Source organism: Ostrea edulis, chromosome 4 (genome assembly GCF_947568905.1).
Source record: "Ostrea edulis chromosome 4, xbOstEdul1.1, whole genome shotgun sequence".
Classification (NCBI taxonomy): Eukaryota; Metazoa; Mollusca; class Bivalvia; order Ostreida; family Ostreidae; genus Ostrea; species Ostrea edulis.
In genome coordinates, this window is record NC_079167.1 from 34,639,038 (window position 1) to 34,666,169 (window position 27,132).

At 34.8% G+C, this 27,132-nt stretch overlaps 2 protein-coding genes across 2 annotated transcripts in view; one reads left to right on the forward strand and one right to left on the reverse strand.

Moving 5' to 3' along the window:
• Positions 1–7,359, reverse strand: part of LOC125672278 (eukaryotic translation initiation factor 3 subunit I-like) — an 11,093-nt gene extending 3,734 nt beyond the window's left edge. The window contains exons 1-6 of the mRNA XM_048908489.2: positions 7,260–7,359; positions 6,260–6,440; positions 3,844–3,909; positions 2,816–2,956; positions 1,699–1,937; positions 1,057–1,146 (exon numbers count right to left, since the gene is read on the reverse strand). Coding sequence (XP_048764446.1) covers positions 1,057–1,146; positions 1,699–1,937; positions 2,816–2,956; positions 3,844–3,909; positions 6,260–6,440; positions 7,260–7,262 — 720 coding nt within the window. The 5' untranslated portion in view covers positions 7,263–7,359. The remainder of the gene's footprint in view (positions 1–1,056; positions 1,147–1,698; positions 1,938–2,815; positions 2,957–3,843; positions 3,910–6,259; positions 6,441–7,259) is intronic.
• A 12-nt stretch (positions 7,360–7,371) lies between these two features.
• On the forward strand, positions 7,372–18,334 carry LOC125672281 (NADH dehydrogenase [ubiquinone] 1 beta subcomplex subunit 7-like). Its single transcript, XM_048908492.2, has 3 exons — positions 7,372–7,753; positions 14,541–14,709; positions 18,031–18,334. The coding sequence occupies exons 1-3, from the start codon at positions 7,630–7,632 to the stop codon at positions 18,122–18,124; spliced, it is 387 nt and encodes a 128-aa protein (XP_048764449.1). The 5' UTR covers positions 7,372–7,629; the 3' UTR covers positions 18,125–18,334.
• Positions 18,335–27,132: the final 8,798 nt, after the last annotated feature.

Consider the following 27,132-nt stretch of genomic DNA (forward strand, 5'->3'; position numbering starts at 1 on the left):
TCTGTACACAACCTATATATTAAACAATATCTGTATACAACCTATATAGCAATATCTATGTTCATCTTGTACTATAGTCTGTGCACATTCTGTATAATAATCTCTATTTAACATGGTATGAAATCATTACATATTTATATACAAGTATCTTTGAGTTCACATTTGGTAATTTTTATGGGTACATTTGTACTCCATACAGACAATTTCTCTACCTCAGTAAAAAATATACTCCGGTAAACAAATTCTCAATTCTAAATACAAAACAGGTATTGACAAAGTCACATTGAAAGCAATTCAAGTATTCAACCTTGAAAACAGCGACACCCCACATCTCCATAAAAAAAAAAAACACCCAGATTTTTTTTCTTAAAAAAGGTTTAAATGAAATAGACTCAAGGACTAAGAAAACCTCAGATTGTACTTTTAAAGTACAAATTGGTCCCAGTTTTGCTGAGGAACATTAAATACCTAAGAAATCTGTGTTTACATGAGATACTAACATGATCTGTGTTTACCAGTCTATGCGAAAGTTTTTTGGACCACACAAGACATTCAGTCCTGTGTAAATCAATGAACACACAGGACCGAACCAAATTTTGTCAGTCCGTAAAAAAGTGAAACACGTGAAAATGCCATGGTCGACCATTTTTCCAAACCGTACGTATTGAATCTTCTCGCAGGCCGTTAAAAAAAATCGACTCATAGTCCATATTCTTCTCTTGAGTAGGCCCAACAGCTTTTCTTTTTCCGAAGATCGCTCCCGCATAATACTTTAGACAGTCAATGTGATTTTAGTCCCATTCATTTTTACGTATTTGGATTTGAATGTGCGATATTTTTTACTTATAACGCTCCGCATCAAAATAGTTAAGTTCAAAACTGGACACCGAGACATCAGACATTCCGGTCCGATGTAAAAATTGACGCAATGGACCTGAGTCACTGCACATCGGTCAGGTCCGACGTCTTTCGCATACACTGGTTTACATGAGGTAATAACATGATCTGTGTTTACATGAGGTACTAACATGATCTGTGTTTACATGAGGTACTTACATGATCATATATAGGAGACAGGGAAGCCGAGTTGACTGGTCTCTCTGTCTTGTAAGTCTTCATATGATCCAGGGTTTTGGTTTCGAACAGCTAAAATTGATCAAACACATGTAAAATAGTAAATAAAATATCACAAAAGATTGTGGTATATGTTGGATTAATAATCAGAGACAACAACTCGGTGTCTATGTTGTAGTGTGAGTGGTATCCCATTCCTACTAGTGGGTTGTGTGCCAGAGACCCGGATTCAAATCCCATCAGATGCATAGAAATATCTACATCTATACTTTGGGGACCAAGCTGTCAGATATCTATAAACCTTTACATTCCTATGTTGTCAGATATCAGTATTTCATTACCAGGGACCAAGCTGTCAGATATCTATAAACCTTTACACTCCTATGTCGTCAGATATCAGTATTTCATTACCTGGGACCAAGCTGTCAGATATCTATAAACCTTTACACTCGTATGTTGTCAGATATCAGTATTTCATAACCAGGGACCAAGCTGTCAGATATCTATAAACCTTTACACTCCTATGTTGTCAGATATCAGTATTTCATTACCAGGGACCAAGCTGATAGGGGCTCTAAGAATACCCCATTAGACCGAGTCTGAGTAGTATGTTGGATAATCTACCTTTGCCGTGGTGTCCTTGGATGCGGATATGAGCATGGCCATGTCCTTGGAGAGTTGAAGGTCATTTATCTGCTTAGTGTGGTCTTTACAGCTAATGATCTTTTCACCAGTTTTAAGGTCATAGTGAGCAATTTCCCCATTCTCGTGGCCAGTGATGATGTACTCTTCATACGGCCCCCACACAGCCGACGTGATCTTAGTTGAGGTTATAGGAATCACCATAGACGGCTCTCCATTCCCTATCAAACAATATAATGTGTAAGATTATTATGCACTACAAATAATGTAAAAGAGGCTTACTATCTATCATTTTTGTAATGATGATATGTGTATGGTTCTGAAGATCGTTAAACGCAAATAAAGCATGGGACCATCATCAAAAATATTTTTGTTTAATGTACTCCGACCCACATTTTTCAAGGTGGGTCGGTAGGTAGTTTTTTGTTTTTTTTGGAATGTCATGAAATTTTTTAATATTTTCTTTTAAAATAAGGAGAATTTTCTATTTTTCAAGGGAACCAAAAAAAAAAAACCAAAAATTTTTAAATTGCTGAAAAAAAAAAGATCGGATAGGAACAAATTTGACGGGTTGGTCGGAGTACATCAAACAAATCAATTTTTATTTTTGGTCTGGTTTGTCTTTTTCTACTGTAGCTGTCAGGAACAGAATAGTTTGCAACTGTGAAGTGTTTGCTTTGATTTAAATACTATTTAATAAAATGAATTTATGGGATCACTTTATATGATATACTGGACGGACTAGTGAAATGCTTTGTGGACTAGTGAACATCAATAGTCAGTAGTCCGTATGGATCAGTGCTTGAAAAAGTTAATTTAGAACCCTGTATATCTGAGTTTCAATACAAGCCAATGCTTCTTGTGTCACAGAAAGAGTTGACGTCCACTTACTATTGATTTATTTACGTATATTTTGTAACTTACAGTGTAAGTCAAAACCATATTCTATTTGAACATTTATACAGAGGTACATATGTGAGTGTAAGGAACAATAACTCTGGTTAGAGATTGACAGGTTATACCAAAATCAGTAATACCCATAAAATCTTCTTTCTCAGACCTGTACACAGGATTTGCATAAATAGGACGCAGGACTTACGGATATTGTTCATGTCGAAGATGTGGATTTCACAGGGTCTTCCCATGGTTTTGTCTGTCGTGTACATGATGTACTGACCGCTGAAGGAAAATCCACATGTTCGCACAGCTGTCGCGGTGTCTAACGATGCCAGGGTTTTACCTGAAGAGAAAATATCATGAATGTCACAACAAAGGATCTAGTAGCATTGCTAATGAAAACCCAGTATCATCAGATTCCGGGTGTTCACGGACATATTACCGTCAAACACTAGAGAGACCCAGCTTTAGACAACTATGCCAACACAGATATTTATTCCATCACATGTACAAGTTGATTCTGTACAGTTCAGACCAGATCATTACACCAACATTCTGAGATATATTCAATTATAATATTTATCATGTTCAAATCTACATTCTCGTAGAGGTTCAATACACTTGTTTCTCATGGTGTCGACATATATGTACTCATGAATTAAAATCCACAAACAAGAGAGACAGTGAACTCTTCAATCCCGAAATAAATACCCCCCTTCCACGAACAGACTCAACATGTAATTTTTTTCTCAGACAACATACTAAGTAAATTGATGAAAATACATGTATATTGTATATGATTTTATAGTATGTATTAGACTAGGCAGCAGGCTACACTTTACATGAAGGAATCCAAGGCAAAATAATGATTGATTAAATAGTCAGGCATACCAACTGGGTTGTCAATTATAAGAGAAATATTGTTACATATACTATGAATTTATCTGTGAAATCATGGACTACTGCTGTATTTTGGAGAAGTTATATATAGACATTGTTTGGATTGGACAGCAGGCTATATCTTATACCCACTCCATTTCTCGGTCATGACTCATGAAAGTTTGAGCAGAAATGTAATGAGAGAAAAATGCAGATGTTCAGATGAAATTCGGTCATGATTTTTGTTTGTTAATGGTTTTATTAAAAATCCTTACTTAAACACTGAATAATGAGCCATTGTTGACATAATTGATAAGAGAGTTTGATTACCCATGGGCTCCTTTTATTTACCTGTTTCACAATCCCACAATTTACAGGTGTTGTCTGCACTTGCTGTCAGAACCTTTGTTGATTCCCCTTCACTTAATTAAGGAAAATCAATTTTTAGAATCATTCTGCTGAACCTCAATAAGTCTGTAACCATGCACAGTACACTGTGAGGGATAAAAAACAAAACAAAAAACTTGTGCATTGCAATATATTCCTCTCATTAAAATCCGAATGATAGACACTTTTCAGATTTTTTAAAAATTTCCTCCTGGTAGGATAATACATGTAGTTTCCAAAGATACACATATACAGCATATATTTTTATCCAAAAGTTTAAATGCTAATGTAAAATATCTTAACTTCAATTGCATTATTGGATTGGGAGGGTGGATTATGTGAATAAACATTTCTACATAAAGATGCTTGCACATTAATTTGACAAATTGTACCCTAGTGGTTTTCAAGAATTTTAGAAAGAATCCACACATATGTATTATATATTAAATCCACAAAAACATATAATTATATATAAAAACAAAGCTTGAGTAAAAGATAAGAACTTTCATTTCACCTTCAGATGAAATGAAAGCACATGTTTTACTAGATTTCCATCTTTTACTTTATACATAGAATTATACAGAACTGTGATTTTTCTTGGAATACCCCCCCCCCCCCCCCCCCCCCTTTCCTCTCTCTCTATATATATCAGGGGTCGAAATTAACTTTTTCTACCACAGGCTAGCCTGTGGGTATAAAATCCACAAGCTACAATGAAAACCTACAAGCTAAAACAATAATGATGAAGCAGTACTCTTTTTTCATATGTTTTTTTTTTAAAACCCAATGATTTTTTCCATCATTACTGAGCTTATTGGGTCAACACGTATCGTTTGGACAAGTCACTAAGTTACGCAAGTCCTATGGTGCAATGTTTAGGTCTCTTGACCATCGCACCTCTAATCCACAACCTGTTTATCGCAAGTCTAGATCCAAAGTCTTCCAATTTCATGCCACATCAGGGTTGTCACTACTGATTTTTTAAAAGTGAATCCTGGACTCATGGTTTATAAGCAGCACGATCACGAGTCCCATAAACTTTTTTGATAATCGTCTACGTGGTGAGCAATGCACTTGTGTCATCAGGTTGTGGATTAAAGGTGTGATGGTCAAGAGATCTAAACATTGCACTACATGACTTGCATTAGTGACTTGTCCAAATGGTGCCTGTTGACCCACTATGCTCAGTATTCATGAGAAAATCATTGATTTTAAAAACATACGAAAAAAGAGCAGGGCTTCATTATTTTTATTTTAGCTCATAGGTTTTCATTTCAGCCTGTGGATTTTATACCCACCGGCTAAAATTAGCCTGTGGTAGATGAATATAGATGCTTCTCCTTGGATTGCTTGTATTCTCATTTCTTGTAACATTACCAATAATTTTCACTAGATGTGTTGCATAGACATTATAATCTATGATAAAATGTTATTTTATCCATTGGCATTTTTTTGTTTATTTTCATGTACATACATAATTCAGTGAAAGCGAAATGTCGTCGGACATGTCCGGTAATTTGACTCTCGGTCCGGTAAATTTCGTTATATTTCCGGTTCGAATGTCTGGTGATTTTCCGGAAACGGTTTCGGAAACTACGCAGCATTTTCCCCCTTATATAACTGGTTCCGATAAACGGTACCATTCCCAATGCCAAAACCCATTGATTTTTCCCAATGTTGAGACTAAAAACTTGCCGAATTTCTTAGTCTGAAATGTTGTACGAGTTAACTAAAATGTTCACTTCCGGTATTAAATCGAAAGTACAGATCATGGCAGTGTGTTTTGTAGAACTACGATGATTCCTTATGTCTCACAACAACAAATATTACCGTAAAAAAGTTTGTAAAGAGATGAATACTCCTTGTTTTGTTGTCCTTTTTCTTTTGTTTTAGTTGAAATCATTTGCCTATACATTGGTAGAAAATTCCCAATTTGTTCGATTTTGACGCTATTTTTCCCAATTGAATGGGTACCTGTACCAGTGGGTAGAAAAAAATCGCTGCTACGTTTCGACTTCCAGTTCCGTTTATTTTTTAAAAAAACAAACATACAAAAGCGGTAACATGTTCCAATTAAAATGAAACGGTAATGCAGTCCCCGATAAACTTTTAAAACAAAAATCCAATGACCAGGAGCTAGGCTCAAAGTCTTTCATGTTTTGATATAAAAATAATATTACTTTTTTTCGGTCTGGTAAAATGTGATTTGGTCCTGTAATGTTCCTGTGTTTACCAGACCGAATGTCCTGTAAAACATTTCAAGACCACTGCATAATTACATGTAAGTTTTCTTACTTTAGTTTGGTCTCTGCATTAAACAAATTATATTCTACATGACCCTATAATAGGTTGTAAAAAAAACCCAAAAATGAAAGGATACAGTTGACATCAATGTTCCATACAGCACCATTATGACCCCTGAACGACCCTAGCCTTTCTCCATTTAGAGAGTACCAGACATTGGGCTGGGAATCCTTTGCACAAGAAAATATCAGGTCTCCATCTCTGTTGTATTTGATTTGCGTGATGGACCGCTCGTGTCCATGTAATAGAATTGGTTTCTGTAAAAAATCAAATATAAGATTATCATCATAAGTGTCTAGTGCGATGTTTCACAATTCTGACTATGTAATCAGGTCCAGCACAATCTCTATATTTATACCTATATTGCTTAATAAAGCTATTTGAAATACATTGATTGAGCTAGTTTTGAAGTTCTTAAGTACAATGGTATAGCCAAAAACATAGTTTTTTAACATGTTTATACTTTGAACTAACTTCGTGTACAACACTATTCCATTTAGAGTTCATAACAATACTATGTTGTTATCAGAAATTTCATGAAAAAAAGAATTTCTTTTGTGTTGTTAACTGTCCATTACCCTGTGTGCGTTGAAGCATAGATTAGTATGATGACTTAACAATGTGGGATCATTATTCTTTTGATCCTCTTTGATTTTTATTTTATGCTGAAAATTGGATAACTGTTGATTAACAACTTAATAATCTTAAATATTTGACAATTTAGATTTTTTTAATCCAAATTCTCCATAGTCTAATGTACATGTAGCATGGAGAACAAGAATGAAAAATTCTCAGTGAAATTCGATTTTTATGCTTTTAGAAATTGATTTAATTAAATATTTGAAATATTCAAAATCAAGCTAAAGCTATATATAGCTAAATAGATTGTACTGGACCTGGCATATTGCAACACCACCACCCCCCTTCTAATAAACGCACACATTTTTAAGAGTGTATGAAAGATCAATCGGTTCGAAAATGCAAGAATAAACATAGATGTCATCCTATATTTTGACTTTCAGTAAGTTCAAGCACAAATAACAAGGTTATAACGCAAATATGTAAAATTCCCTTACCATACTGTCAGTGTTTAGTTGGGACCATGAGACCGGAAACTGAAAATGGACGCCAGAAATTGTTAAATCGTTCCGATATTACAATCGAATAAACTTCCGAAATATTTATTGTATGGTTTATTCCAAACGGTGTCTTTTTGTATTGTTCTACCCTTTACAAATCGTATGGACAGAACAAAGTTTTGATATCTATTTTTATTCTTTATTCTATATAATAAATTCAGTAATACTTAAAAGGGGATTTAGAGGGGCACAAAAGAATAGATATAAGGTATAAGCAGATATTTTGTGAAAAACTTCACCAAGTGAACGAAAAAGGGTGCGAAACGACTACGAACCGTCTCGGTGTTGTCGGTCAACGAAGGAAAGGATGGGGCAAGTGAACGGTGCACCGTTTAGGGACCTGTGGTATGGACCCGACCTTCGTCCGGATTGGAGAAAGGAACCCACCTTTGATCCGCAAGTTGGCTTTCCTAACGGGAGGAAAATTAGAGGTATAACGAGATCCAAGCTGATGTAAAGCAGAGGAAATTCGAAATGAAAATAAATTCCACTGTTTGCTAAATTCACAGGGTTTTGACACAATCTGAGCAAACTGTTATATATTTTATGTAGTATTTCACTTTTTACTATAAATACCAGTTTGCTCAGATTATGTCAAAACCCTGTGGCTAAATTCTGAGGAAAAGATTCTAATAAGATTATATTCTATCATTTCTCACATTGGCACTAGCAGTGATTTTTCTACATTTTTGACAAGGGTCCTGTGGCTTTCGAATTGGGAAAAATTGTCGACATTTCAGTCAAATTGGGAAAAATCAATTTCATCATGAATAAGTTTTAAAATCATATCATACATTATATTATCTTTATTTTACACATCTAATTTTCTTTAACCTTCTAAAATTTTCAATTATTCTATCCAGGGTTTGACACTAAGGCACGTCCGACCGACCGAGTCTACTAAATGATAGGTCCATTCGGGTAAAATGTCGATTTACTAGTCCGACTGGTCGTGTTAAAAATAAACAAGAAACTTTACTTTAAACAGTAAGATATTTTATTCTTAACTAAAAAGAAAATAACTGTAAAGAATTTGCAAGCAATCTTCAACCGTGTGATGGAATAATCTCTATTTTTAGTTCTAATAAATAAGTCGCGGTCGGTAGTGATGTTTTACGACATCTACTCGATGTTCATTTTAAACAGTTTATTTGAATTGACTATAATAAAGTGTTTATCAAGTTAATAAATTACGTCATAAACGACTATTTATCGGTGTTGACATAGTGTCGGGAATGTCTCTATATTTTAATACGACTTCTCGTCCTCAAGGAAAGACGTCCCAGGAGAAAAAAGAAAAGGTTAAGAAGAAACAAAGCAGGGCTTATGAAATGTAAATGAAATAAAAAGCCGGATGAGGTCATTTTATACTAAATAAATTAAAGAATATCCGTGCTGGGTAAAATTTAAAGAAACAGAAAACGTGTTTGAAAATCAAATTGAATGACGAGACTAATAAGATATTTTTGAGACAATTAAATACGTTTTGGTTCAAACTTAACGTTGAAGTATTTAAACATGGAGAAACTATCAGGGGGTTTTTCTGGAAAGTTGGTCAGGGCTAGTGGATATAAAGTCAGGTCTAGTAAAAATCATTTGAAGTAGCCCGACTGGTCTAGTGCTCAAAAAAGTAAATGTCAAACCCTGCTATCCAAATCATCATTCCCATAATCTTTGTGAAATCTTATGTATATAATTCACATCGAATGTTTATTTTTTTCAAATACGTTTTCCTTTCATAATTTTATTTTTGGGAAAAATACAAGCTAAATTTGTAAAAAAAAAAAATTTAAAAAAAATGGCAATTTTAAGGAGGGGAAAGGTTTGAAATTCGGACCCAAAATGGGCTTTGAAAAATCACTGACTAGTCTTGATCTCTATCTGTCTATGATCTTGTGTTTTCTATTATTTTTCACATTAACACTAATCTAGGTATTGATAAATGTTGATCTATATTTCGTATTATGGTGAAATAGGCACCATTAGAGGGAGCACAGCAATATGTGTATACCATGACCGGATCCAGAAATTTTCCCTGTGAAAGGGAATACATTCATGTATATTTATTTTCTACCTAGCCCATGGGTGGTGGGTTCGGACCACAGGCACTTGTTTCTGTAAATAAGTTATCACCTCTGGTAACACAAGGTACTTAGCTTGAACAGACACTGAATGATACCCCTCTGAGAAAGTCAGCCTTTTGAGCTTCCAAAGAATATGCAATGCAAATGTATTTACTACCATTATCTTGTACAATCATTTAACTAAAATAACCATGTATTGCATTACTGCATTCATTGCCTTTTATCTCCGAAAGCTGCAACAAATAATGGGTCAACAGCTTGATTTTTCGCCGCCTTTATACTTTGAAAACCGCACAGAATAAAAATTTTATATTCATCGTGTTAAAAAATTAAGTCTCATTGTTTTATTATCATAATGATGCAATGTTTATTACAAAAACATCTTGAAAATTTTGCTTTGTTACAAAATTTGAATTAAAGACGCTATACACCAGTCGATAAAGATCCCTACCTGCTTAATGGCCATAAGCGCCGAGCATAGGCCTAAATTTTGCAGCCCTTCACCGGCAGTGGTGATGTCTCCATATGAGTGAAATATTCTCGAGAGGGACGGTAAACAATATTTAATCAATTAATCAATCATTCGGCACTACCATTCCACTTTCTGTGGTTGTCTCAACTATTTTTAGCGCCATATTTTGGGAAGTATTCCATGGCATCATCTATACTTATAAAACACATTTTGCCAATGAACTCCGAAACACTTGATCCACAGTTACTGCTTTCACTTTTAATATAATTTATTTCATATGTGAGGTGAAGTCCGTAAGCTTTATTTAGATTGATCGATTGAATATTGTTTAACACCCTCTCGAGAATATTTCACTAATATTGAGATGTCACCATTGCCGTTGAAGGGCTGCTAAATGTAGGCCTATGCTCGGCGCTTTAATATAATACAATCGTACTTGATTAGTAAATATCGTACTATTAATTAAAGACTTACTTTCATTTTCGATAAACTACCCTGAAATAGCAAAAATGAAACTAGAGTTGCGGATCTAAGTCAGTTTCTTTTTTATTTAATGAAACTTAAAATAATATATGAAGTTAATCCGTTGTTTATCGATGTGTGATTTTGATCTTATAGAATATATGTTTTGATAATTGTTGAATAAATAAAATATGCCTTTTTGTTTCGTCAATCTGTGATTTTAGTCTTGAATCAGACGTATGGAAAGAAGCAAGGTAACATCATACTAGTGAAAGGTGAAGATAACGAACAGTGATCAATCTCGTAACTTCTATAAGCAATATTTTTCAATAGCCCAGAATGAGATTTACTAGCCCATATAAAAAAGAACAATTTTCAATATCCCAGAATGAGATTTATACCAGCCCATATAAAAAAAAATTCTCAATAGCCCAGAATGAGATTAACCAGCCCATATAAAAAAGAACACATTTTGTCAACAAATTCATTTTAGTATTTGTTATTCACTGCATTTCCTCTAACTCATGTTACATTTTATCCTCTGACTGTCATCTTCACTTTCATTCTCCTCCTGCTTCTTCCTTCCATCTCTCACACTCTTCTTTCACCTTCTTATCACTTCCCCCTCACTCTCTTCTCATGTGAGTATATAATTGTATAGGGAAACTCTTTAAAAATCTTCTCTGAAGAACCACTGGTCCAAAAGAGTACAAATATACATGGCAGGTTTATGACATAGTGCAGATTCAAGTTTGTTCAAATGTGAATAGGGAAAATCTTTAAATATGGTCCAAGGTGACTCAGGTTAGCAATGTGGCCCATTGGCCTCTTGTTTGTCGTTGTAATGATACATTGAATTCCATTCGCAAACCTAGAATTGATAAAGTTTCTCACAATCATTTAATGTCAAATGTTTTCATATTGTAAGCTACCCAAGGATAGGGGTTTGCTTGTATATTTCTGAATCCTCAGCAGATCCACTCATGTCAGGATAATTCCAAAGATCATTTAACTTCAATAAACAATATCTCGGTCACACTTCTCTTCCATTTTTAGTGACGAATACTAGAAACCTTTCAGTCTTAATCTGTATTTATTATGATGAATAAACAAAACAAGGCACAAATAAAATCTCTTCATGTGGTGAACTCTGTATACTACGACAGGCTTTATACAAGTGCTGAATTTTCAGAAATACAAGTTTTGGTTGTCCAGTGTGGTAGGAGATTTCTAACTAAGTTTTTACTATGATTATTACATTATGAGTAGTCTCACTTTAATTTTCTTCTAAGAGATTTGAATGTTACCGCCGCTCAACTTGTAGAAATCTGCCGTAGTAACGTAGCGAGCTTACTTATATAACCTTCGGTCCTAGACCACATGACTACAGTTAACCAATCAAAATATGCCGTACAGGCCTCTAACCAATCAGCGACTTGTACGGTGGCATCGGCTCCCACACAAAACTACTTTTTCCCGTACAGGCTACCGTACAAACGCGAAAGGAATATGAATAAGTACCAATAATTAAAACTGAGTAGCATACATTAAGAAGCTCAATTTGCTAATCTAAACAAGTAAATAAATATCACAATATCTCATGCATGTGGGTTAAACATACTCTGCCTTGTGTGCGCACGAATACAGTTACTATCAACGATACGGTAAACAAATATAGTTCCTTAAGATATGACTGGTTACATGTAGTATGTAATAAATAACAACGAATTCTCAACCTCAAATTGTTAAAGAACATTAATTCATACGTCTAAATGATTCACATAGTAAATACTATCTCACAACCATCGTAAATATCTTCGTCACCAAACCGGAAGTGACGAGTGATACTGCACTCGTAAAAAGATGATGGCAGCCAAAAACATGAAATGTAAATATCCACCCGACATTCCTCAATATTATTACTACTACTACCCCTCGTGAAACTAAAACTGGTAATTAGAACAGGAATTATTCAAGGGAATGCACGTAAGTACATGAAATGACTCAAGATTGCTCTAAACTCGTAAATGAATAACTTAACTATCGGAACACGTGTAAACATGAGACATGTAAAAATATACGAGACCATTTCTGAAGGAATACATCGTAATGCACAATACAATGTCACTAATTATTATTGATCCAAACATGTTAAAAGTAGAAAATCAAGTAACAGGTTACAATATATAGACATATGTACAATTAATTGATTTCATTGAGTTTCAATGTCAATGGCATGCATGCTAAATTCACCTTTCAACTCATAATTTACACATCACACATCAATCATCTTGCCACGGTATTATATTTCGTTACACATCCTAATGGGGACCACAAGACCAAGATGAAATAAACATAAATCTATGCAAGTTCATAATCTGAGACCAAGGAGATGCATCTATGCAAGATCTCTGCCATTTTTGATGAGGGACGTATGGGATTGTGACAAAAAAATGTTCGAGATGAAATGAGCATATTCTCAAGGTTTAGTCATTAAGAGTTCGCTTTTAACCCTATAATCTATGTTTTATTGATTTCTATTATTTCTTGATTTAACACTTATAGTCAATGTTGTTTATATCGCTGTCATTTCTCACATTAACATGCCTATGCTGTTCTGATGTCTATTATTTTTATGCCCCTGAGATCGAAGTGCATATTGTTTTTGTCCTTTCTGTCATTCTGTAATTCTGTCTGAAACGTTAACCTTGCTTAAAACTTTTGAACAGTAAGTACCAAAATATTTGACCCTGTGATCTTGACCTTGGAGTTTGACCTACTTTTTGAAAACTTTAACTTTGCTAATAACTTTTTAACAGTAAGTGCTAAGGTTTTGATATTTCACATGAGTATTCCTTGTGACAAGACCTTTCCGTGGGTACCAAAATATTTGACCCTGTAACCTTGACCTTGGAGTTTGACCTACTTTTTGAAAACTTTAACCTTGCTAATAACTTTTGAACAGTGAATGTTAGAGCTTTGATATTTCACATGAGTATTCCTTGTGACAAGACCTTTCCATGGGTACTAAACCCTTTGACCTTGGCATTTGAACTACTTTTTAAAAAAAATTGACATTGGTCATAACTTCTAAATGGTAAATATTAGAGCTTCCATATTGCACATGAGCATTTCTTGTGACAAAATCTTTCTACTGGTACCAAGATGTTTGTCCTTGTTACCTTGGCCATCTTTGCAATTGGCCATTATTGCGGTGTTCGAAATTGTTTTAAAACTTTGTATAGACCATGGGTGCATGCCAAAAGAAGATGACATAGACCTCATCAAATTGACATAGACCGCAACATTGAAAAAAAATAAAACAAATTCAAAACATTATTTACTTCTATGTACTTAAAAAGCATATTTTCTTTCCATTTCCATAACAATGTCCTCCTTTCCTCGTAACGTTTATCAGACATTGACTTTTGGGATAACTCTATATATTGCTTTAAACATAGAAAATCGGCATAGACAATTTGGTTTATGCCAATTACCATTGGCATAGACCAATCATTTGACATAGACTCGGTCTATGGTTAATTTCGAACACTGATTATTTGGGGCATTGTGTTTCACACACACATCTTGTTATTTAAGTTATTGGAGACAGTCACATAGACTAAGAGAATCCTTCATTAATACAAGTGTGGGATAGGGAGGAGATTTGCAGCCTAGGATAGGACGAGGCTTTGCTAAGTCTTGTTCCAGAGGTGAAATTTCCATATCACATAAAGGATTGTTTTCTCACATTTTACCCACAGTTTAATGCATAAATTCAGGAGCTGCTGCTTTGAGAAAATTGAAAATTACTGTAAAAGTGGTTATTCATGCTGGTTGTTAAGTACATGCGGTAGCAATGTTAACCCACTAGTCAGAGCAACAATGTTAACCCACTAGTCAGAACAACAATGTTAATCCACTAGTCAGAGCAACAATGTTAATCCACTAGTCAGAGCAACAATGTTAATCCACTAGTCAGAGCAAGTAGGAAGATATTGTATCTACCAGTCTACCACAGTATTATGTACACTTTTGAACAACCATGGTGAGCCATTCATATCTTGTGGCATCTTATACACACACATACACAGAGAGAGAGAGAGAGAGAGAGAGAGAGAGAGAGAGCAGATTACAGATCTGAGGGAAATATATGTTAAATTTCGCAGATACTAAAACTTGCTTGTATTTGTTTTACAGACCCCAAGGTGTCTGTGGAAGAGCTGGATGCCTATCGGATCCCGATGAAGAGACGAGATTACTGTGCCTATATGTTCATTAAGTATCTACAGTGTCAGCGAACACACAGCTTCCCATACTTACCTTGTGACGTTGTATTTCAGGATTTTGAGGCTTGTGAAAGTGAAGAGTAAGTCCACAAATGATTTATTAGAGATAAAGGGGACCCCTAATGATGGGGTATTTTATATCCTCAGCTTTAAGTAACAATTGAGATGGTAGATATACCTGTATTCACAAGGCTTGCAAAGTGAATTATATAGCAGGCAACTACAATTTTATTGTTAAGTTGAAAATAAAGCCTTGGATAAAAAATCCCAACCTCTCTATAAGTAGTAAAACAGGGTTACAGCGAACATAATTATAATGAATTCACATGTACAGTAAAACACTGTTACAGCGAACATGCTTATAATGAATTCACACTTACAGTAAAACACGGTTACAGCAAACATGCTTATAATGAATTCACACTTACAGTAAAACACAGTTACAGCAAACCTACTTATAATGAATTCACACTTTATACAGTAAAACACAGTTACAGCAAACATACTTAATATAATGAATTCACACTTACAGTAAAACACAGTTACAATGAACAAAACTTATAATGAATTCACACTTACAGTAAAACACAGTTACAATGAACAAAACTTATAATGAATTCACATTTACAGTAAAACACAGTTACAGTGAACATACTTACATGTATAATGAATTCACACTTGCAGTAAAACACTGTTACAATGAACATACTTATAATGAATTCACACTTAGTGAAGTGATTTTCATTCCCTGCAGTTTTAAAACATGTTGATGGTGCTACCACTACAGGGAGAGCAGCTACATGTATAAGAGTAGATCCAGAAATTTCCCAATGCATTTTAGGGTCCAGTTGAAACTATGGATTAACATTTAGTATTTCAGTTTTCAAATACTGCCCTGGGGTGGTGGGTTCAGACCATCCATTTCTCCATACATGTGTGCCTGAAATATCCTCTACCAATGGAATAAGATAATTATTTGATTTGAAAGGAAATGGAAAAAAATCTGTATTGTACTGAAAATAACACATATAGAATAATAAAAATCATCAGAAATCTCTATTTGATAGCATGGTGGTAATTGTCCATAAAAAAATTCCCAGACTGTGCAGTTTCAGCTGACTTTTTCACATGCTTTAGTAATTAGATATTGCATTATGAGCTAACGCGTTGCTCCAACTCGCTATTTTGAAATAATTGTATAATTTTTCATCCCAGCACTTCACTATAAGCATGTTAAACTGGCAAATAGAAACAAAGTATTCCTATATAAAGGGGATGTAATTTTTTGATTTAGAGCTTTATTTCGAACTTGTTGATAAAATTCCAGGTGCCTGTGCACGCTACTTTTGGCTATAATAGCTCTAAAACTTCATTGTTATTTCGGATTTCAAAAATTTCAGTTGAGCATCACTGAAGAGACATTATTTGTCGAAATGCGCATCTGGTGCATCAAAATTGGTACCGTATAAGTTTTACATTATATGCACCATTTCATAAGGAGATGTAAATCTAGAATTGTCATACATGCCAACTTTCCCGATTTAGGCGGGATCTTCCCGATTTTACCCTCCGGTCCCGCTTTCCCGATCGGGAAAGCAAAATTACCCTAAAATCCCGATTTGAAATTTTTTCCGACCAAAATTTCCGATTTCACGATTGAAAACGAGTTTGAAAGCGGGATAATCGTGAAATCTCGTGACCAGAATTGGAAATCCCGCGTCATTTCTGAACTGGCCAATCAGAAATCGGGACAATAGTCAGCCATTGCTGTTTACCTGTGTCGCATGGTGTCGGGTTGGTCTGCCTGTGTCGGGGTGTTTATTGGACAGTACGAAGCATGTTTTGATAGTAATTAATCGGGAAGACGGATTTCAAATTGACCTATCCTTTACACAAACGTGAATGACAACGATGCTAGTGTCACCACCAAACAATCGGACATTCCGCCTCTCGCTGACAGCATCCAAAATTTGCAATAAGGTACGTCAAGTATATATATTTTTCCAACTATAATAATATAGGCTATCCAAATCTATCCGTCTATAGCGATGTATTATATAGTCTATATAGTGTAGTATTCATTAAATATACTTTGTGATGCGTAATTCGCACAAGTCTGTACTGAATTTTTTATTTAGCAAGTAGCCTTAATTTACAAGTAAAACGGAATATTTTCATGTGGTTTTTTTTCCTGGTAATTATTTCAGATGTCATGGGTGCAAAGGTTTTGTTCGCAAACTTCATAGCAGGGCAGATCACTCCTTTTTTTGGTTGCAATGCAGATTATTCCACCAGTCTCTGCAAGCCCATGTTTACAGACAAGCAAGATCGCCTTTGCAGTCGTACCCAAATGCATGTGCTTTAATTTAAATTTTGATATATAGACCGGCCAATGTTTATTGTATGGTGTAAAAGGATGCAACCTTAAATATTATTTGATATTATGTATGTGACTTGTTGGAGAAGATTTTTTGCTGAATAGATGATTTTAATAAAATATTAATGTATATCTTTCAAAGTTTTTTTTATATAGTTAATGGTCAAACACATTTGATGTTGTGTTAATATATGATACATTAACAATGATTTGATTGATATTTTATTTGAAAAGACAAATATTTATTTTCATGGTAAAATGTCGTGAATTTTGAGCGTTGAAAAAAGGTCGTTGCGCGCAAAATCCCCCATGGGGATTTTCAAAAGTTGGCATGTATGAATTGTAACTATAGATGTTCTCGTTATTGCAGATGCTGCTATAAGGAGATGTAAATCTAGAATTGCATTTATAAATGTTCTCATTATTGCAGATGCTGCTATTCATAATGAGATTCAAATCTAGAATTGCAATTGTAGATCTACATGTATGTTCTCGTTATTGCAGATAATTCTATTCACAAATCTGTTTTATTTGGAGAGTTAAATCCTCATGCAATCATTCCATAATTAAATTTGATATAATACATATGTTATTAAATGATTTTTGAAGAGAAATGATATTGAATCTTACATATGGTATTACTTTATGTACACTTTAGAAGAGCATTAGAAAAATATCATAAATATGATAGAATATTTTAATAAACATATGATTAAGAAATTCTGTAATGCCAAAGTCATTCATATTTTACAGATGATTTTGATATGATAAAGAAATTCTGTAATGCCAAAGTCGTACTTTATATTACAGGTGTACTGGGAGTGTTGTTATTCCTTTTTGATATTGTAACACATGTATAGTTTACAATATAAAAAATAGAAATCGGACAAGTTATAACTCTTTGGGGGTAGAACCAGGATTATGACTTAGGCATGTAAAAATCATGACATTAACTCACCACAAAATAGATGCTGGTGAGCAATTCAGCCTCCTTTAAACTTGAGAGTTACTCTCTTTTTTCCAGTTTTGTTTTAAGAATGAAAGAATATGAAAGGGAACGAAGACTGATGGCACGAGAGCAAAGAGTAAAGAACAAGATTGCTCGTGGAGAACTGTGACAGAGACAATTGTGTATATATAATTGGAATTTTGTTAAATGTATTTCATTAAAGACGAGTTTATTGGGTGTTGTGTTGGTTTTTGTCTATGTTGCATGTCGGAGTAATTTGATCTTTTATAAAACTCTGTAACGATATAACTGAGGCTTTCCATGCAAGCTAGTTACTCTGCTAATAGAGAAATGAATGTAATAAAATTTTGGAAAAGTTTAGAGAATTTACTTTTGATTGTTTGTGTGGGACGTGCATTGTTTATCAGGTGTAATGATCTGGATAATTGTCAGTAAATTGTGGATGTGTTTCAACACAGATTTACATATACCCGGCACTCTTAGGTAGTATGTACAGTGTAGTGTAGTGGCCTTTTGCTTCTTTTCAAACTTATTTCCTGTAACCATTTTCTGTCTTCACATTAATTTTTCATCCATTTAATCCTGCAGTACATGTATTGTCTTGCTTGATTCGAATAATAAATTTTGCATTTAACTTTTTAACTCACCTGAGCCAGAGGATCGACTGAGCTTTTCTGATCAAACTTTCCATTGGTGTCATTGTCGTAAACTTCACATTTTCATTTTTTTCTCCAGAAACTCTGGGCCAATTTTAACCAAACTTGGCACAAATCCTTATGTGAAGACGATTAAAGTTTGTTCAAATGAAGGGCCATATCCCGTTCAAAGTCGATGTTGTTTAAAAAATCTTGTTCACTTAATAAAATAACGAATTGTTGTTTTATACCTACCATACACCCTGTAAGTCCGTGAACAATTTTTAACTTAAAAGTATACACTCATGCATTATGTGTAAATACATGTGCGTTAAAGACGTTTTCCCACAAGAGGGGGTAGGGCATTTAAACTGTGTTCTTTCCATTCTCTACCCTCTGCTCACTAACCCTTCACCTCTGTCAATGCTGAAATTACAAGATTATTGAAAAACGCTTTGAAAACTTTTATACAAACATCCAACTTGGCAGCAAGTTAATCAATTCATGGCACAGAATTTTAAGATAAAATTGTTTTACCGCTTGTGAACAAATTCCTACAAGTTGATTTTGATTTTTAAAAAAGCCTATTTGTTAAATGCAATAATCGAAAACATAGTGCACTATATAAATGCAGGAGAGGATCCAGGAATTTTGAAAGAGGGAGGGGGTTCTACCATTAATTTTGGGTTTCAAAATACCCATCTGAACAATACCCATAATGTATTCTGAAATATCCCCAGATTTTATGTTCCGTTCTTCACCACTGCATTTTGCGACTAGCTGCAATAATGTAGCCCTATCCAATTTTTTTTTATTCTGACATTTTCGGGATAGGGCTAGATCTACACCATAGGATCTCAGAAATGGTGCAACATAATTTTATGAATAACCGATAATAAACTCTGTGTGTTAGTCCCAAATGTTGTTTACACCAAAAGGAGTACCAACTTTGTGCTCGGGCATGTCTAATAAAGGTGTTTTTCATTAAATATAATGTACAGCATGCAAAATTCTTCGTCTGCTCCGCCATGCTTGTTATTGCGAGATCTCGTAGGTGGATCTAATGAAAAACCTAAACATTGACAATCAGCGCGAAAATGTAGTTACTCGAGCCACTTCGACAAAGAAAGGAAAATCATATTGTTGCAGAAAGAATTTACACTCTGCTGTTCGGTTTTTAACTTGATATCAAATTCAAACCTTTTCAAAACCGACGAAATAGCTTTCGCCTCCATACTTGTCCATTGATGTAAATACTACCTTATATGGCATATGCAAATGACTTGACAATCGGAAGTTGAAACTTCAGTACATCAAACATGGCGCACAAATATGAATCGAGAAATTGGAATTTATCGAAAGTGTTGAAAACGGTAGAATAGAGCCTCACAAATCTTAAGTTGCAGGTTGTAAATTTATATATTGACTAAGAAACATAGAATATCATTTTATTTACGTAAAGAAAGTCAGGAAATGTTTAGAATGAGCGCAAATGTTGCGGGAGTGAATCACTCCCGCATTTGCACCATTACGGAGATCCTAAGGAGTTGTAGCCCTCTCCCTAAAAAAAAAAAAAAAAAAAAAAAAAAAAAATCAGAGAGGGCTACATTATTGCAGCTATTTGCGACCGTAGTCTGCATTCTGTCCTTGTTATCAATATTGTCTGCCTCTTCATTCGGCACTACCATTCCACTTTCTGTGGTTGTCTCAATCTATTTTTAGCGCCATATTTTGGGAAGTGTTCCATGGCATCATCTATACTTATAAAACACATTTTGCCAATAAACTCCGAAACACTTGATCCACAGTTACTGCTTCCGCAGCACCCTTAATATATTATTTCATATGTGAGGTGAAGTCCGTAAGCTATATTTAGATTGATCGATTGAATATTGTTTAACACCCTCTCGAGAATATTTCACTAATACGGAGACGTCACCATTGCCGTTGAAGGGCTGCAAAATTTAGGCCTATGTTCGGCGCTTTAATATAATACAATCGTACTTGATTAGTAAATATCGTACTATTAATTAAAGACCTACTTTCGTTTTCGATAAACTACCCTGAAATAGCTAAAATGAGAGTAAAATGGCGGATCTAAGTCAGTTTCTTTTTTAATTAAGGAAACTTTAAATAATATATGAAGTTAATCCGTTGTTTATCGATGTGTGATTTTGATCTTATAGAATATATAAGTTTTGATAATTGTTGAATAGATAAAATATGCCTTTTCGTTTCGTCAATCCGTGATTTTAGTCTTGAATCAGATGTATGGAAAGAAGCGAGGTAACATCATACTAGTGAAAGGTGAAGATAACGAACAGTGATCAATCTCGTCACCGATGAGTCCCGGTATTGTTTGGACTTTACAGACAGGAGGCACCGAGTGTGGCGACGACAACGTGAACGTTTCCATGATGCCAACATCAGTGAACATGACCGTTATGGTGGTGGTTCCATCATGGTCTGGGGTGGAATCAGCAGGGATGGAAGAACAGATCTTCATGTCCTGGAGAGAGGAACAATGACGGGGGTGCGGTAACGGGATGAGATCCTCGATGTTTACGTCAGACCCTACGCTGGTGCTGTTGGCCCTGAGTTCATCCTGATGGATGATAACGCCCTTCCTCATCGCGCCAGGGTGGTGGAGCAGTACCTTCAGCAGGAGACAATTGTCCGTATGGACTGGCCAACGCGCTCGCCGGACTTGAACCCGATTGAGCATGTATGGAACATGCTGCAGGTTGCCCTTTCACGCCGTAAAGCACAACCCACGACTTTGGCAGAACTCGGAAACGCCCTCGTGGAAGAGTGGAACAACCTTCCCATTGGAAACATCCGGGTGCTTATTGACAGCATGGCTTGACGTTGTCAAGCTGTCATTGATTCAAGGGGAGACCATACCCGGTATTGACACTTCATCGACTAAATGTAATGATGGACTATCCCCAAAAACTGTGTAATTCTTTCTCTGGTTTGCTGTTAACTTTTTGTAATGAAATGCCTTTTGGTGTTGTTATCAGATTTCGAGCATTCCGTATTGATAAAAGTCCATGCCGTTCATGAATTTTCATTCATTACCTGAGTAGACACGTTTCTGAGTCAAATTTATGTCTTTTGTTATGTTAGTGGTAAATTACGTACATATAACTTAGTGGTCCTTATCAAATTTTGAGTAGTATATAATATATACAGTCATCATTTTTATATTCCAGTCTTGATGCTTTTTAGGGAATGACAGGCGTTGTTGAACTATAAAAATTGTGTATACATGTTTTGCCCTGCCCCATCGATCATTTAGCTGATTCGTGTATTTCTAGACGTGTCTTAGCTTTCCTTTTAACATAAAAAGACAAAGTTTGTGTTCCTCTTTCAATAAATAGGACCCAAGTTTGTAAGGTCTTTCGGGTTTACTTGATTTTGGACTCATTTTCGTCCGAATTTCCTCAAAGATGACACGTTTTGTTTGTTGTCTTATTCTTATATTGAAAGAAAGATCTAACTTGACAACAAACTAATCAGATGAGATCACAGGGACACTTAAATACTGAATTCTACATTTCTAGTATATTTACAAGTGGGTTAACCTTTTAGCTGATTATAAGTTTGTTGAGTGTATAGGGGTTAATGATCTTGTCCTTAGAGCAAAGCTATGGACCCTTGAGCAAGTTAGTTACAGGACAGTTGTGATAACCTCTGTGTAATGTATGTTTAATATGAAACTTAGGGTTCGAGTTAGTATCTGTATCAATTCAATTTTCTTATACAGAGTACTTCCAATGGATTTAACATTAATATTAAGAGAAAAGTAGGCCTTAATTTCATGCAACATAGCTTTGAAAACAGAATTCAGTTATCTACGTCCAACGTGAGTGCAATCCCTTCGAGAAGCTGTTGAAAAGGATTTTATTGCAATTATGCCCACTGGATATGGCAAATCCCTTGTGTATGCCATTTTACTGTAAATTTGTCAAAAACATATCGTACAGTGACTGCAATTGAACTCCATCATTGACCAAGAAGTTGAAAAACTTGGAGATGATATTTTCCAGTTCAAGCAGGATATCACTCTTTTACCCCCACCCCCTCCCAAACTTTTACATTGGGCACCCTGAAGATATTTTAATCTGCGTCAAAATTTTCCACGCCACCAGAAATGTGGAAGAAACATTTGTAATTGTGGATGAAGCTCATTGTGCTTGACTGGAGGACGACTTTCATCCTGATTTAATTGCGGCTCTACGCACATATTTTGATAGGCTAAAGTAAGATTCCTAGCCTTAACTGCAACTGCTAGCAGAGATGCACAGGATGCCATAGGCAGTCATCTGGGCATGAAGATTTTTATTTCAATCAAGTATACACCTGCCCTAAATCCAAACATTAGCATTTCAATACAGAAAAGAATCCCTTCAACAGGCGGAGACAACAGCGTGAATGGTGCATACAATTTTGCATTTAATAAGAAAAGGTTCATCTTACTATAGTTTTTACTAAGCTTCAGTGGTGTGGATACGGAGTGGAGCAGGGCATCATGGGACAAGACTATATTCTCAACTTTAGGACTAGGTTAAATTGCGCATGGGCTAATTCTGACCTCCATCTTCTGCATCAAACATGGCACAAAGTTTGACAGTCTTGTTTGTAGGTAATATTTTTCATTTAGTTAGTGGTTTATTACAGGAGTTATGAGATTGATCATTGTTATCTTCACCTTTCATAGGAATGAGACATTGCTCACCTGTACCCTTACTTCCGCTACGATATTCTCATCTATACAGATTGAGCAAAGACAAACATTGAGCAATATTGAGTAATTAAAGTAAGTAATTTTGATATAATTGTACGTAATTTCATTGTTTCTTTGTGAAATAGCTAATCATTTGAACTGATCATTGTCTCAAATCATTTTACTGCCAATCGCTGTTAAATATATTGGAATAAAGCCGAGAGGTATGGCAAGCCCTTTTACCTCTTTATTCGAAAAATAAGATATCTCTTTAAATTAAAGAGATATCTCTTTAAAATGAGAGATATCTCTTAAGATTAAGAGATATCTCTCTAAATAAGAGACATCTCTTTCACTTAGAGAGATATCTCTTTCACTTAGAGAGATATCTCTTACTTTTAGAGATATCTCTTACACTTAAAGAGATATCTCTTTCACTTTAAGAGATATATCTTTCATTTAGAGAGATATCTCTTTCATTTAAAGAGATATCTCTTTCACTGAAAGAGATATCTCTTACTTTGAGAGATATCTCCTTCACTTAAAGAGATATCTCTCTAAGAATTCCTTGAGAGTTATCTCTCAAAGTATAAAAGATATGTCTTTAATCGTTGAAAAAGAGGTATCTCTCAAAGAGAAAGAGATATCTTTTTGTAATATTTTTATTAGTTTGAATACTTAAGGAATTCTCCCTACAACGGAAGCCCGCCAAAGCAAATCTTACCATGATGGCTGGGGTGTTGCTAAAACACGGAACGAAAAATGGAACAGAAGACGGAACGGAACGGAAAATATATTATACAATAATGTTATGAGGAGGTCAACATTTTGCAAAATCAAAAGGCTTACTATGAAGAAGGGATGCAGAAAGAACAGGAAGTCATCCTCAGAATCCACCATTTCATATCAATACCTCATACTAATGCATTATTATGTATATTTACATGGTGTATTTTGTGGATGAATGTACCAACAGGCGCTTGCTTAATAATTTGCAATAGTAAGTTTTAATAAAAATATCAAACAAGCGCCTGTTGGCACCATCTTTTTTCCCCGGCTTTGTCATTCCTCCCCCCCAGATTTTGACAGTATGTTGTTTCACAAATGAAGAAAAAATAAATAACATACTGAAAAAGACTTGAATTATAATTGAACCCCTTTCAAATTCTATTACTTTATTCTGGCTGGTATCGTAAGAAAAGATTTTATGGGCTCATCCAACGAATAAAAGGTACAACCCCCCCCCCCCCCAAAAAAAACAAACCCAAAACAACACTGTAAATTATAAAATAATTTTTTGAACAATTTTCCCCAAACATAGCCGTTTTAAATCGAACGTGCTTTTAATCGAACTACATACATGTATGTTTAAGATAACTGCATTTGAATTTAGTTCTATACCTGGTACAATATGCATTTATGTATCACATCAAATTTTAAAGCGAACGAGTCCGGTGAAGAAAAAAGTTTTGCCTCATTTGGGATGAATCTATGTGAAAGTTCGTACATTTACCGATATCCTGCAGATTAGTGTTGAAACTGAAGAGATACAGCGGGAAAGAAAGATTGAAACAAAACCAATGTTAACTAGGGTGAAGTTTACGACCAATAGTAAGAGGAATTAACAGATTTATTTCATAATATATGAAATAGCTGAAAAGCTAACACAGAATCTATGCTTGAATGGAATTAAAAGTCATTTCATTATTAATCCAAATGTTAAAGCTATACAAGTATTTATTTTAAAAATTAACTGCCAGAAGACCTCCCTATTTAGGATTGGAGTGCTGCGGTTACTAAGTCTCATGTTAGTTAAAAAATAATAAATGAAACACAAGATATTTAACTTGTTGACTAAATAAGACCATGAATTATTATTGTTTTATACATATCACACTCCCTGTTGTAAGTACACACATAGGCATACACGGTATTATGTGTATGTACATGTGCGTTAATGACGTTTTGCTAGGGGGGGGGGTATAAACCACGTGTGTTCTTTTCATTCTCTACCCATAGGTGTCACTGCTCGCTAACACCTCTGTCAATGCCGAAATTTCAAAATTCTTGTAAAATGCCTTGTAAATTCTTATACAAACGTTTAACTAAATAGATCGGTAAAGTTGGCTACTAGTAACTGGCTACTTAAAACGAGAAAAATTGGCTACTAGTAGCCAGCTACTTGAACCAGGAAAAGTTAGCTACTAGTAGCCAGTTACTAGTAGCCAGCTACTAAAAGTAAGACAAGTTAGCTACTCGTAGCCAGCTACTACAAAATATAAGAGTTATAATTACTGATAGCTCGTTACCAGATAAAGGTTAATGAGTTTGAAAATTATTATCTATCAGATTTATTTCTAAAGAGGACGAGGAGTCGTATGAAATTTCATGCTCAATTATCCCCAATTACATAACGTTGCAATGCAAAATACGAACAAACTTTTTCAACTGAGTGTTTACTTTAAAAGTGATACGGATTGAATTCAGACCTTCAATCATTTTGATATACCATCCATTTTGAGATATCTGCTACTTTTACAATTTGATTCGAGTTACCCTGAAATTTCAACATAAGTGAGAATACCGTAAGAAACGTTATGTTTGACTTTATGTTTGTATTAGATATCTGACGAATTTACGACTATACATATGGCAAGAAGTGATAGATGGTGTTTTGGTACGCCACGAATTTTCAGATATCGCTCTTTAGGAAATCAGTTACTTATACATTTTGATTATCGGTACAATGAAATTTCAAGATCCGTGTGAATACCTTAAGGAACTCCGTGTTTATATCATATATTTAACTAACTTCCAACGATACGTATGGCGAGTAGTGATATAGTGTATCGTGATATGTCATCAATTTTCAGATATCACGCTTAAGGAAGTCAGCTACATATACCTTTTGATGGCAGGTAAACTGAAATTTCAAGTTTTTCGCAAATATCTTAAGGAACTCTGAGTTTGTATTAGATATCTGACTAATTTACAATTATCAAAGTGAAGAAGAGTGATATTAGGTATCTTGACATGCCATAAATTTCCAGATATCACGCTTAAGGAAGTCAGCTACTTATACCTTTTGATTCCAGGTAACCTGAAATTTCAAGTTTTTCATAAATATCTTAAAGAACTCTGTGCTTGTATTAGATACCTGATTAGTTTACAACTATCCATGTGAAGTGGAATGGTATTAGGTATCTTGATATGCCATCAATGTTCAGATATCACCCTTAAGGAAGTCAGCTACTTATACCTTTTGATTCGAGGTAACCTGAAATTTCAAGTTTTTCATAAATATCTTAAAGAACGCCTTGTTTGTATTAGATATCTGACTAATTTACAACTATCCATGTGAAGTGGAGTGGTATTACGTATCTTGATATGCCATCAATTTTCAGATATCACGCTTAAGGAAGTCAGCTACTTAAGTTATACATGTACCTTTTGATTGCAGGTAACATGAAATTTCAAGTTTTCTACCAATATTTTAAGGAACTCTGAGTTTGTATTAGATATCTGACTAATTTACAATTATCAAAGTGAAGAAGAGTGATATTAGGTATCTTGACATGCCATAAATTTCCAGATATCATGCTTAAGGAAGTCAGCTACTTATACCTTTTGATTCCTGGTATCCTGAAATTTCAAGTTTTTCATAAATATCTTAAAGACCTCTGTGCTTGTATTAGATACCTGATTAGTTTACAACTATCCATGTGGAGTGGAATGGTATTAGGTATCTTGATATGCCATCAATTTTCAGATATCACCCTTAAGGAAGTCAGC

Excerpts from the sequence above, each read along its gene's own strand:
- LOC125672281 (XM_048908492.2), top strand. The coding sequence starts at position 7,630 with ATGGGGCAAGTGAACGGTGCACCGTTTAGGGACCTGTGGTATGGACCC. Across the intron at positions 7,754-14,540 it reads TAACGGGAGGAAAATTAGAG|ACCCCAAGGTGTCTGTGGAA; the intron begins GTATAACGAGAT and ends TTTGTTTTACAG. Across the intron at positions 14,710-18,030 it reads GAGGCTTGTGAAAGTGAAGA|TTTTGTTTTAAGAATGAAAG; the intron begins GTAAGTCCACAA and ends TCTTTTTTCCAG.